The 13,787-nt window shown below is 38.3% G+C and overlaps 1 protein-coding gene across 15 annotated transcripts in view; it reads left to right on the top strand.

Moving 5' to 3' along the window:
- The window catches only part of CPLANE1 (ciliogenesis and planar polarity effector complex subunit 1), a 130,346-nt gene that overhangs the window by 84,255 nt on the left and 32,304 nt on the right, over positions 1 to 13,787 (top strand). For all 15 annotated transcript variants that reach the window (XM_073802062.1, XM_033852804.2, XM_033852803.2 and 12 more), the window contains 2 exons: positions 9,715 to 9,864; positions 13,347 to 13,377. In XM_073802062.1, the coding sequence (XP_073658163.1) occupies positions 9,715 to 9,864; positions 13,347 to 13,377 (181 nt within the window). The remainder of the gene's footprint in view (positions 1 to 9,714; positions 9,865 to 13,346; positions 13,378 to 13,787) is intronic.

The raw sequence follows: 13,787 nt of genomic DNA, 5'->3' as shown, positions 1-13,787 counted from the left end.
ATAATTTGTGTTTTAATCATCAAGTATAATCAGTTTCCATTTACTGTGATTACTGATATATTTGTGCTTATTTCTATTATCTTATTTTGTGCTTCCTATTTACTCCTTATTTTTTCTTTACTTTCTGTCCTTTCTTTCCGTCTCTTGTATTGAGTTTTCTATATTCTCTGTTTCCCTATTTGTTTAGAAATAATGCATTCTATTTTTAATCTCCTAGTGATTATTCTTCAGTTTTCAACATTCAGAGTTGAGTGTTGAGATGAATATATTTACCTCCCAAACAATATAAGGACTTTAGACTTTTAACACTGATATGCCTTTTCACATTTTCTCTGATAATGTTTTCTAGTATTTTTGTTCTACCTTGTTTTTAACCCACCCACTTAGTCTCCTTTGTCTTGTATTTTTGCTGTTGTTGTTGTTAAACATTTTTTTTGTTTTTAATTTATTTATTTTTGGGTAGGTTGGGTCTTTGTTGCTGCGCCCGGGCTTTCTCTAGATGTGGCGAGCGGGGGCTACTCTTTGTTGCCGTGTGCAGGCTTCTCATTGTGGTGGCTTCTCTTGTTGCAGAGCATGGGCTCTAGGCACGCAGGCTTCAGTAGTTGTGGCTCGCGGGCTCAGTAGTTGTGGCTCGTGGGCTCTAGAGCGCAGGCTCAGTAGTTGTGGTGCACGGGCTTAGTTGCTCTGTGGCATGTGGGATCTTCCCGGACCAGGGCTTGAACCCGTGTCCCCTGCATTGGCAGGTGGATTCTTAACCACTACACTGTCTTGTATTTTTTTAAGTAAATACTAATTTGAATTTATCAGCATGTTTGCCAGTTTCTTTCCCCTCAGTTGCTTCTCTTTTAAAAAAAGTTGTAAATTGAATAGTGTACATATGTAAACAATAAATATATGAAACCAAAACAGAAGTTTCATCAAATAATACTTGTCCTTATTGCCTGATATGCACTCTGGCATTTTCTGTTCTGTGCCATTATTGCTTCTGGCATCCACTTCTTCGAGGATTGTTCTTTTCTTCCTTCCTTTATTAGTTCTTTCAACTAGAGTCTGTTAGTAGCAAGTTCTCCCAGTCTTTGAAAATAGTTTTAATTTTACTACAATTTGTGAGTGATGGCTTATAGCTAAGTACAGAATTCTAGGTTGATGCTTATTTCCCTCAGCATTGTAAAGATATTATTCCATTTTCCACTGACGTCTCTAATTGCTGAGTTTATAATACCTATGTGCTGTCTAATTGCTGTTTTTTATCTCTTATTCCTTTTAAAGTTTTCCTCTTTATGTTTGGTTTATTTTGCATTTTTGATACAGTTTGTCTAGGTGTATATTTCTTTTTATTTATACTATATGGGAGTAGGAATGATTCTTTTATTTTTTTAATAGATCCTTATTGGAGGATAATTGCTTCACAATACTGTGTTAGTTTCTGTTGTACACCAAAGCGAATCAGCCATATGCATACACATGTCCCCATATCCCCTCCCTCTTGAGCCTCCCTCGCATCCTCCCTATCCCACCCCTCTAGGTCATCGCAAAGCACCGAGCTGATCTCCCTGTGCTATGGCGGCTGCTTCCCACTAGCTAACTATTTTACATTCGGTAGTGTATATATGTCGATGCTACTCTCACTTTGCCCAACTTCCCCCTCCCGCCCCGAGTCCTCAAGTCCATTCTCTATGTCTACATCTTTATTCCCACCCTGAAACTAGGTTCATCAGTACCATTGTTTTTTTTTTTTTTAGATTCCACATATATGCGTTAGAATACGGTATTTGTTTTTCTCTTTCTGACGTACTTCACTTTGTATGACAGACTCTAGGTCCATCCACCTTACTACAAATAACTCAATTTTGTTTCTTTTTATGGCTGAGTAATGTTCCATTGTACATATGTGCCACATCTTCTTTATCTGTTCATCTGTGGATGGACATTTAGGTTTGTTCCATGTCCTAGCTATTGTGAATAGTGCTGCAGTGAACATTGTGGTACATGTCTCTCTTTTAATTATGGTATTTTCAAGGTATATGCCCAGTAGTGAGATTGCTGGGTCATATGGTAGTTCTATTTTTAGTTTTTTAAGGAACCTCCATACTGTTTTCCATAGTGGTTGTATCAATTTACATTCCCACCAGCAGTGCAGGAGGGTTCCCTTTTCACCACACCATTTCCAGCATTTATTGTTTCTAGACTTTTTGATAATAGCCATTCTGACAGGCATGAGGTGATAACCTCATTGTAGTTTTGATTTGTATTTCTCTAATAATTAGTGATGTTGAGAATCTTTCCCTGTGCCTCTTGGCCATCTCTATGTCTTTCTTGGTGAAATGTCTATTTAGGTCTTCCGCCCATTTTTTAATTGGATTGTTTGTTATCTTGGTATTGATCTCCATGAGCTGTTTGTATATTTTGGAGATTAATCCTTTGTTGTTTCATTTGCAAATATTTTCCCCCATTCTGAAGGTTGTCTTTTTGTCTTGTTTATGGTTTCCTTTGCTGTGCAAAAGCTTTTAAGCTTAATTAGGTCCCATTTGGATTTTTTTGTTTGTTTTTATTTCTGTTACTCTATAGGAGGTGGGTCAAAAAAATCATGCTGCGATTTATGTCAAAGAGTGTTTTTCCTATGTTTTCCTCTAAGAGTTTTATAGTGTCTGGTCTTACATTTCAGTCTTAATCCATTTGGAGTTTATTTTTGTGTATGGTGTAGGGAGTGTTCTAATTTCATTCTTTTACATGCAGCTGTCCAGTTTTCCCAGCACCACTTATTAAAGAGGCTGTCCTTTCTCCATTGTATGTTCTTGCCTCCCTTGTCATAAATTAGGTGACCATATGTGCATTGGTTTATCTCTGGGCATTCTATCCTGTACCATTGATCTATATTTCTGTTTTTGTGCCAGTACCATACTGTCTTGATTACTGTAGCTCTGTGGTATAGTTTGAAGTCGGGGAGCCTGATTCCTCCAACTCCGTTTTTCTTTCTCAAGATTGCTTTGCCTATTTGGGGTCTTTTGTGTTTCCATACGAATTGTAAAATTTTTTGTTCTAATTCTGTGAAGAATGCCATTGGCAGTTTGATAGGGATTGCATTGAATCTGTAGATTGCTTTGGGTAGTATAGTCATTTTCACAATATTGATTCTTCCAATCCAAGAACATGGTATATCCCTCCATCTATTTATTTCGTCTTTGATTTCTTTCATCCGTGTTCTGTAGTTTTCTGAGTACAGGTCTTTCGCCTCCTTAGGCAGGTTTATTCCTAGATATTTCATTCTTTTTGTTGTGATGGTAAATGGGATTGTTTCCTTAATTTCTCTTTCTGATATTTCGTTGTTGGTATATAGGAATGCCAGAGATTTCTGTGCATTAATGTTGTATCCTGCAACCTTACCAAATTCATTGATTAGTTGTAGTAGGTTCTGGTGGCATCTTTAGGATTTTCTATGTGTAGTATCATGTCATCCACAAACAATGACAGTTTTACTTCTTCTTTTCCAATTTGTATTCCCTTTATTTCTTTTTCTTCTCTGATTGCCGTAGCTAGGACTTCCAAAACTATGTTGAATAAAAGTGGTGAGAGGGGCTTCCCTGGTGACGCAGTGGTTGAGAGTCCGCCTGCCGTTGCAGGGGACATGGGTTCGTGCCCCGATTGGGGCAGATCCCACATGCCGCAGAGCAGCTGGGCCCGTGAGCCATGGCTGCTGAGCCTGCGCGTCCAGAGCCTGTGCTCCGCAACGGGAGAGGCCACAACAGTGAGACGCCCATGTACCGCAAAAAAAAAAAAAAGAAAAGAAGTGGTGAGAGCAGAAATCCTTGTCTTGTTCCTGATCTTAGTGGAAATGCTTTCAGTTTTTCACCATTGAGTATGATGTTTTCTGTGGGTTTGTCATATATGGCCTTTATTATGTTGAGGTAGGTTCCCCCAGTGCCCGCTTTCTGGAAAGTTTTTATCATAAGTGAGTGTTGAATTTTGTCAGGAGCTTTTTCTGCATCTATTGAGTTGATCTTATGGTTTTTATTCCTTAATTTGTTAATGTGGTTTCATCACATTGATTGATTTGCATATATTGCAGAATCCTTGCATCTGTGGGATAAATCCTACTTGATCATGGTGTATGATCCTTTTAATGTGCTGTTGGATTCTGTTTGCTAGTTTTTTGTTCGGGATTTTTGCATCTATGTTCATCAGTGATATTGGTCTATAATTTTCTTATTTTGTGGTATCTTTTTCTGGTTTTGGTATCAGGATGATGGTGGCTTTGTATAATGAATTTGAGAGTGTTTCTTCCTCTGCAGTTTTTTTCAAGAGTTTGAAAAGGATTGATGTTAGCTCTTCTGTAAATGTTTTTTTTTTTTTTTTTTGCGGTACATGGGCCTCCAACTGTTGTGGCCTCTCCCATTGCGGGGCACAGGCTCCGGACGTGCAGGCTCAGCGGCCATGGCTCATGGGCCCAGCCTCTCCGCGGCATGTGGGATCTTCCCAGACCGGGGCACAAACCCGTGTCCCCTGCATTGGCAGGCGGACTCTCAACCACTGCGCCACCAGGGAAGCCCCTTCTGTAAATGTTTGATAGAATTCGCCTGTGAAGCCATCTAGTCCTGGACTTTTGTTTGTTGGAAGATTTTTAATTACAGTTTCAATTTCATTACTTATGATAGGTCTGTTTATATTTTCTAATTCTTCCTGGTTCAGCCTTGGAAAATTGTAGCTTTCCAAGAATTTGTCCATTTCTTCGTGGTTGTCCATTTTATTGACATACAGTTGTTTCTGGTAGTCTCTTATATTCCTTTGTATTTCTGAGTTGTCTGTTGTGATTTCTCCTTTTTCATTTCTAATTTTATCGATTTGCATCCTTTCCCTTTTTTTCTTGTTGAGTCTGGATACGGGTTTATCAATTTTGTTTATCTTCTCAAAGAAGCAGCTTTTAGTTTTATTGATCTTTGCTATTGTTTTCTTTGTTTCTATTTCATTTATTTCTGCTCTGATTTTTATGATTTACTTCCTTCTACTGAGTTTGGGTTTTCTTTGTTCTTCTTTCTCTAGTTGTTTTAAGTGTAGGGTTAGATTGTTCATTTGAGATTTTTCTTGTTTCTTAAGGTGAGATTGAATTGCTCTAAACTTCCCTCTTGGAACTGCTTTTGCTGCCTCCCATTGGTTTTTGGGTCATCGTGTTTTCATTGTCATTTGTTTGTATGTGTTGTTTTATTTCTTCGTTGATTTCTTCAGTGATCTCTTGGTTATTTAGTAGCGCTCTCTTTAGCCTCCATATATTTGTGTTTTTTACAGTTTTTTTCCCTGTAATTCATTTGCAATATCATAGCGTTGTGGTCAGAAAAGATGCTTGGTATGATTTCAATTTTCTTAAATTTACCGAGGCTTGATTTGTGACCCAAGGTGTGATCTGTCTTGGAGAATGTTCCATGTGCACTTGAGAAGATCAAGTGTATTCTGCCACTTTTGGGTGGAATGTTCTATAAATATCAATTAAATCTATCTGGTCTTTTGTGTCACTTAAAGCTTGTGTTTCCTTATTTATTTATTTTTGATGATCTGTCCATTGGTTTAAGTGGTGTGTTATGGTTTAAGTGGTGTGTTAAAGTCCCCTTCTATTATTGTGTTACTGTCAATTTTTCCTTTCATGGTTGTTAGCATTTGCCTTATGTAGTGAGGTGCTCCTATTTTGGGTGCATAAACATTTATAATTGTTATATCTTCTTGGATTGATCCTTTGATCATTATGTAGTGTCCTTCTTTGTCTCTTGTAATAGTCTTTATTTTAAAGTCTATTTTATTGGATACGAGTATTGCTACTCCAGCTTTCTTTTGATTTCCATTTGTATGGAATATCTTTTTCCATCCCTTCACCTCAGTCCATAGGTGTCCCTAGGTCTGAAGTGGGTCTCTTGTAGACAGCATATATATGGGTTTTGTTTTTGTATCCATTCAGCCAGTCTGTGTCTTTTGGTTGGGGCATTTAATCCATTTACATTCAAGGTTATTACCCATGTGTATCTTCCTGTTACCATTTTCTTAATTGTTTTGGGTTTGTTTTTGTGGGTCTTTTTCTTGTCTTGCGTTTCCCACCTAGAGAAGTTTCTTTAGCATTTGTTGTAAAGCTGGTTTCGTGGTGCTGAATTCTCTTAGCTTTTGCTTGTCTGAAAAGTTTTTGATTTCTCCCTCAAATCTGAATGAGATCCTTAATGTGTAGAGTAATCTTGGTTGCAGGTTTTTGTCTTTCATCATGTTAAGTATATCCTGCCGCTCCCTTCTGACCTGCAGAGTTTCTGCTGAAAAATCAGCTGATAACTTTATGGGGATTCCTTTATATGTTATTTTTTGTTTTTCCCTTGCTGCTTTTAATATATTTTCTTTGAATTTTATTTTTGTTAGTTTGAGTAATGTGTGTCTTGTTGTGTTTTTCCTAGGGTTAATGCTGTATGGGACTCTCTGGGCTTCCTGGACTTGGGTGACTATTTCCTTTCCCATGTTAGGGAACTTTTTGACTATAATCTCTTCAGATGTTTTCTCAGACCCTTCCTTTTCCCTTCTTCTTCTGGGACCCCTATAATTAGAATGTTGGTGCGTTTAGTGTTGTCCCAGAGGTCTCTGAGGGTGTCTTCAATTCTTTTCATTTTTTTTTCTTTATTCTGCTCCTTGGCAGTTATTTCCACCATTCTGTCTTCCAGCTCACTTACTCGTGCTTCTGCCTCAGTTATTCTTTTATTGACTCCTTCTAATGTATTTTTCATTTCAGTTATTTTGTTGTTCATCTGTGTTTGTTTGTTCTTTAGATCTTCTAGATCTCTGTTAAACATTTCTTGTATTTTCTCAATCCGTGCCTCCATTCTACTTCCAGATTCTGGATCATCTTTACTATCATTACTCTGAATTCTTTTGCAGGTAGATTGCCTATTTCCTCTTCATTTATTTGGTGTTGTAGGTTTTTACCTTGTTCCTTCATCTGTGACATATCTTTTTGCCGTCTCATTTTTTTTTTTAATAAGTGGGATTGTGTTCCTGTCTAACTGGTTGTTTGGCCTGAGGCTTCCAACACTGGAGTTTATAGGCTGTTGGGTAGAGCTGGGTGTTGGTGCTGAGATGAGGACCTCCGTGAGACCTCACTCCAATGAATATTCTGAGGTTCTCTGTTAGTCCAGTGGTTCCGACACAGAGCTCCCACCACAGGAGCTTCAGTCTGACCTCCTGCTCATGAACCAAGATCCCACAAGCCGCATGTGGTGGCAAAAAAAAAAAAAAAAAAAATGAGAGAACAATAACAAAGTAAAAAATAGACTAGGAAACTAACAGATATGTTAGAAAGAATATAAAAATAAAAATATAGTTGAATCAACAATCAGAAGGTACAACAGTACACAATAGTGAAAAAGAGAAGGAGGGAAAAGAGGGAAAAAGAAAAGAAAAGAAAAAAAAAACAACAACAGGGAAAAGGCCTTGGCTGTGGAGGGTGGGTCCTAAGCAAGGGTGAGGTTTAGGTGGTGGGCGGGGCCAAAGCTCAGGACCCACAGAACTGGAAAAGGCCCTGGGGGCTATGGGAGGGTGGGGCTAGGCTCCAGGAACAGAAGGGGCCCAGATGTGCCCCCCACCCCTGGTCTCAGAGGGTGGGGGACCTCACCTGGGAGCCCAGCAGGTTGTCTGGCCTCAAGTGGGCAGGGCAAACGCCCTCCTCTCCTCTTCTGCTCCTCCGGTCCCGGAGGGCCTCTCCCGCCTGCCTCTCCTGATCTCCCCGGGTCTCCCTCCTACGCCTTCAGTACCCACGCTACCTGGAGGGGGCTTTGGAGGACAGGGAACCAGCCTGGGAGGAATGATTCTTTAATTTACAGATTTAACACTGGGAATTTTTCATCTGGTTTCTTTTGGAGTATTGCTTCCTTCCCATTCTTTCTGTTCTGTTTTCTAAAACACTTGTTAGAGGTATGTTGGAACTTCTCAGTCTATTTCTTGTCTTTTAATCACTTCTTAATTTCCACCTTTTTAATCTCTCAGTGATGTGCTCAGGATGTTTCCTCAGATCTCTCTCTCTTAGTTTACGAATTCTCTCTTCTGCTGTGTTGTCTTTGCTGTAGGATTTTAATTTTGGTGACTGCATTCTTAATGTCTAGAAGTTTTGTTTCTTTTTCAAATCTATCTGTTCTTTGGATGTACTCTGTCCTGTTCTTTTATTGTGGTTTCTATACCTTCTTTCATCAATTTAATTATTTTAGTAATATTTTATGCCCTTTCAGATTATTTTATTTCTTGTGTGCATATTCTTGATTGTCAAATCTATATACTGTCCTCAGGGTTGCTTGTTTCTTTGTGTGAGTTTTAATTTTTTATCATGAGCTTATTTTGTAGGGGGTGGTTCTGCTAGGTTGTATATGTTTTTCTTTGGAGTGTTTTTTTTGTTTGTTTGTTTTTTTGTGCAGTATGCGGGCCTCTCACCACTGTGGCCTCTCCCATTGTGGAGCACAGGCTCTGGACGCACAGGCTCAGCGGTCATGGCTCACGGGCCCAGCCACTCTGTGGCATGTGGGATCCTCCCGCACCGGGGCACGAACCCGTGTCCCCTGCATCGGCAGTGGACTCTCAACCACTGCACCACCAGGGAAGCCCTGGAGTGGTTTTATATTTACTTCTTGCTGTTACTGAAGTATAAAAAAATGGGGACAAGTTTATATATATATTTTTTTGGCTTGGAGTTGCTGTACTACATAGATAGTATAAATTCAGATCCCACATTTGCCTGTAGCAAGACAGGGGGTTCTATTTCTCAGAGTTGACTTTTATTTTTCTCCCGTCCACTATCCATGGAGATAGAAAACTTCTTTGCTGCTTTTTTAGGGCAGAGTTTTTCTTATCTGCATTTTTTAAAAAATTTTATTTGTTTTTGGCTGCGTTGGGTCTTCGTTGCTGCGCGTGGGTTTCTCTCTAGTGCAGAGAGCGGGGGCTACTCTTCGTTGTGGTGCGCGGGCTTCTCATTGCAGTGGCTTCTCTTGTTGCGGAGCACGGGCTCTAGGCTCATGGGCTTCAGTAGTTGTGGCTCTCAGACTCTAGAGTGCAGGCTCAGTAGTTGTGGCGCACAGGCTTAGTTGCCCCACGGCATGTGGAATCTTCCCAGACCAGGGCTCGAACCCATGTCCCCTGTGTTGGCAGGCGGATTCTCAACCACTGTGCCACCAGGGAAGCCCTCTTACCTGCATTTTATGGACAGAACTGTCCTTCAGCACTCTGAGCCATAGGAAGGTAGCTCAGTTCCCCTCACTGCAATCTGCAGAAACCACGTCTCCTGTTCCTCCGTGGACTATGCCAGCATCATTGTCCATTTATTGCCCAGCTTTGAATTCCTTTTGCTTTTATGGCACCAGAAGATTTCTTTATTTACAGGTCTTGGTTGTGTATGAAACTGTTTTGTTTTGTTTTTTTAAATTTAGCATTTCTCCTTTGTTTTATAACAGGGCATGGGCCTATCCACTGTAGCTCAATCTGAAGTTGATAGTAACTTTAATAGTTTTTTGTTTTTTTTTAACCATGAGGGAATTTAAATTTTAAATATTGTATTAAATTATTTTATTATGGGGTAAATAGAAAGCTATCAGAATAATATGTTGTAAACTTCTAATGTGTCTGTTGCCATGTGGAAGTGTTAGCTAAGTGCTATGTCTTTCCCATGTGATTTTTTTCTGCTGTTTTCTTTTAATTGTAATATATTACTATGGATAGTGCATTTCCTGACTCATACGAATAAAGAAGATCAAAGGGACAACGAACAGATTTCAGTAACGGAAACTCATCCTAGTCAGAAAACCTGTGTGTTTCCTTCTGCCGATTCAGCTGTCAGCCTTTCCAGTGACCAGAATTTGACTTCTCCTGGTATCGTTCTTAACGTTTTTCATTTACTCTTATTTTCCAATACTCGTACTGAAGAGTACTTACTAGGAATATAATTGTGAAGGATTCGTGAAGCCGTTTGGCAATACTTATAAGTTTCGGGGAAGGGATGTTAAGAATTGTGCTATTCACGTGAAGAGCTACGTCATCTTGTCACCTTCATAAGATACACTGCAAACATCTGTCATATCTCTGTGTAACTTATTAATGTTAAATACATAGCAACTGAAGTATTATACCATTATACTGGTATATTATACTATAACACTATAATATTTGAGTTTTATAAAAATTAAGAAATTCCAACTCTGTCAATTATGAGAGTTTTGATTTGGAAACAATAATAATAGCTGTAATTTATTGAGCCTCTGCCATGTGCCAGACATTGTTGTTTTACATGCATTGACCCTGGTGTAAGCCTGACCTGTGACGTAGCTACCATTATTATCCCCATTTTACAGTTGAGGATATTGAGCCTTAGACAAGTTCAGTGCCACAGTTCATTCCATTTCATTTGGAGCTGGCAATTCAAAATGCTGTCCCTTGGTCCTGACAAATACTTTGTGTCATATAAATAGCAGGGCATACTAGGGACTTCCCTGGTGGCGCAGTGGGTAAATAGCAGGGCATACTAAATATCACAGTTGTACCACTAACAGTGGCTTTAAATATTTTTTTTGTCCTCAGATATTTATGGTCAATAATGATGATTCTACTGAATGTTTACAGTATGTTTTATTACCATTATTAACTTAATATAATCAGTTAAGAAATGCTATTTTTAAATGACATTGCTGTTATTTAAACAAAAGCTATTAAGAAGCTGGTTTAAACTTTGTAATTTTTTTCTCTAAGTTCTTTCTAGATTCTCTTTGTATTTCAGTCATCATCACATGGGTATAATCATTTTTACTTCATAGAGTTGTTGAGAAGATTAGGTACTATATAGAGAGCAATTAGCTGAGAATCTGTTTGATTCCTATAGGTTCTTGGTTACCAGTATCTTTCCTCTTCCCTCTTATGGGTGGGGAGAGAATTGAGAAATGAGGTTAAAGAGGCTTTAGTGGGTTCTAGCTGTATCTGAGAAGTCTAAACTCCATTTTGTACTTGGGAATCATTGGTAAATTCTGAGCAGTGGAGGTTAGGAAGAGGTTAGGAAGAGGACCAGGGTGGAGGCCTAGGTCAGTTAGTGAGCTGTTAAGATTAACCTGACCTGTGCAGTGATGAGGGCCTGGGCAGTGCTGTGGGAAAGGAGAAGCAACAAGAGACATTCTGAATAGGCAGCTGATGATACGCACTGACTAAGTGGTTGGAAAGGAAGGAGAACGTGAATGGCTGGTTAGCATTGTCAAACTAAGAGCAAGGATATCACCAGGTCTTAACATCAAACTCTAGAGCATTTTCGGACCACATGTAGCATTTAAGGTGATGCAGGGCCATGTCATATTTAGGATTTAGTTTTTGATAAGGAAGTAGAGCTTGCTGAGAGCTTTAGGCTTAAAAAACAGATGTAAAAGCCTTTTGCCTAATTGTATAGTTAAGACTTAGAGAGTGTATCAGTTTTCTGCAAGAAAGATGGAAAAAGGAGAAAAGCTGAGGACCAACCTGTGAAATGCCACCCATTAGAGAGCAAGGGGAGCCCCCACCTCCAGTGAGGGAAATGGATGAGCAGACTCTGGTAAAGGGGTTTTCAAGAAAAAGTGAGTGACTAACAGTTTCACAAGCCGCCAGAAAGTCAAGAATGAAGACTGAGTTTTTTTTAAGGACTTGAGGACTTTCAGTGTAATATCAAGGGTAGAAGGTTGGGGACGAAGACAGGCTCAAGAAGCTGTTAAGTATAGGCAACTTAAGAATTCTGACAGTAAAAGGAAATGAGAAAAATGAAGATAGAAATGAGATAAATGAAATGAAGTCAAAGATCATTTCGAGTCGGGGATAAATATAAACTCTTATGTTTAAAGGCAGAAGAAAAGGAAGTACTAGGAAAAGAGAAATTGAGAGTACCAGGTTAAGGCGATGATTCATTCAGGATTGTAATAGCTTCTTAAACTCTAAGGCAAGAAGAAAAAACAAGGAGAAGTGTCAATAAATGTCATAACACATGTCAAGGTGGATAAATAAAAATGTTTTTTCTCTAGTATTCAATGTTTAATTATAAATTAAAAAAGAAACCTAATTAGTATTTTTTTAGAAGTGCAGAATTTAGATGCCCTAATGGGTGTTTTCTTCTCCATGGTTGACTTCTTGGAAAGATGTACAGTCATTCCTTTACTTCTAGTGCTCACAAATAGCTCAAATTTACTCTTTTGAAATTGACTTTAACTTCTTAGCAAATTCTTCTGAGTGTTCTTGTCAGTGCCAAATAATTTAGTCACTGAGAATGGATTTAATTTTTGTTAACAGCCATAAGTTACTCAGAGGTGTTTCTGATAAGTGAATTAAATGATCAGGCTGAGTGTCACTGTTTGGAATTTTTTAAAAAAAGGAATCGTCACTATCAAGGAATGAAGCTGATCCATTGTGTCTAGTAAATTGTGAAGCCTGTCCCAAAGAAAAAGTTCCAAAAATGCTTTGAAAATGAAGTAAGGATAGAATCTTCCTATGTAACTACTTTTAAAAGTAGTTATTTGAATATAACACTTCTCTGCCTTTTGATGAAAGGAATGTTTCATTTCTTAGTCAGATCTTTTATATCTCATTAGCCTATATGTACACCATTATCGAAGAACTCGCAAATGACCAGACTCTGAGAGCAAAGATAATGTAAAATTCTTGATTTGAGGATTAACAAACAAAACAACATGTGCTTAAGAAAGCAAAATTGTTTTAATATTAAAAACATGTGAGCATGGATGATATAATAAAGGACATGATGAACATGGGCCTTAAACCAAAAAAAAAAATGTGGATGTTCTAAGTCTTAGAGGCAGGGTGGATTTATCTTAGGATAAGAAAATCTTAACAAGGAAGTGTTTTTGACAAGAGATGTCAGGACACTTTTCCCTGTATTAACTCAATTCTCTTTGAGGGTTAAACATACAGAAAATTGAGTAGACCAAGTGTTTTGCTTTAAAGACGTGTTGTTAATATTGGACAAGGTTTAAAAATTATTCTTTGGGGCATATTCTTCCAAGTAAAGGCTCTTGGAGTTAAATTAGATATTTTCCCAAAAGTATTCCTTTTAGATCATCAGAAGTTTTTGTTTTTTGTTTTTTTAGTAAATCTCACTCCAGTATTCTAAACTGTGTATGAAGCAAAGAAAGATTGTACCTCCTAAAATGTATTATTCAGAGTACTCTGGATAGAAAGTAATAATCTTAAAATGTGGACAATATTCACTACCAAATGGAGGTTTAAAAATATTTCAGTTTCTGTATATATAATTTCTAGATCAGGTTAATAATCGAAAATAGAAAAAGTAACTGACCTGAAATTTTTATTAATAGTAATGTTTTTTTTTTAAGGTGTGAATAACAGTGATGAATTATTTGAGAGGTAAATATCTTAAGAATTAATTCACAGTTTTACTTAGAGTTAGGTATAAATTATGTGTTGTGGAAATTTTGTTGTTCATATGTATATAAACTTCTACACTACATATTTTTTGTGGATTAAAGGAATGTAATTCCCATTGGGAATGGGGTGTTTTAAGATAGCAGTCCCCAACCTTTTTGGCACCAGGGACTGGTTTCTTGGAAGACAGTTTTTCCACAGACGTCAGGGCTGGGGGATGAGTATTGTTCGGGTAGTAATGCGAGCAGTGGGAAGCGGCAGATGAAGTTCTCGCTCACCCACCGTGCTCACCTCCTGCTGTGTGGCCCTGTTCCTGACAGGCCACAGACCAGTAGCGGAGTAGTGGTCCACAGCCCCGGGGTGGGGCCTCCTGTTTTAAGAAACTGAGGATT

The sequence above is a fragment of the Tursiops truncatus genome, chromosome 3 (assembly GCF_011762595.2).
Source record: "Tursiops truncatus isolate mTurTru1 chromosome 3, mTurTru1.mat.Y, whole genome shotgun sequence".
Taxonomy (NCBI): Eukaryota; Metazoa; Chordata; class Mammalia; order Artiodactyla; family Delphinidae; genus Tursiops; species Tursiops truncatus.
Note: the sequence above shows the minus strand (reverse complement) of the source record. Positions and strands in the feature narration are given on the sequence as shown.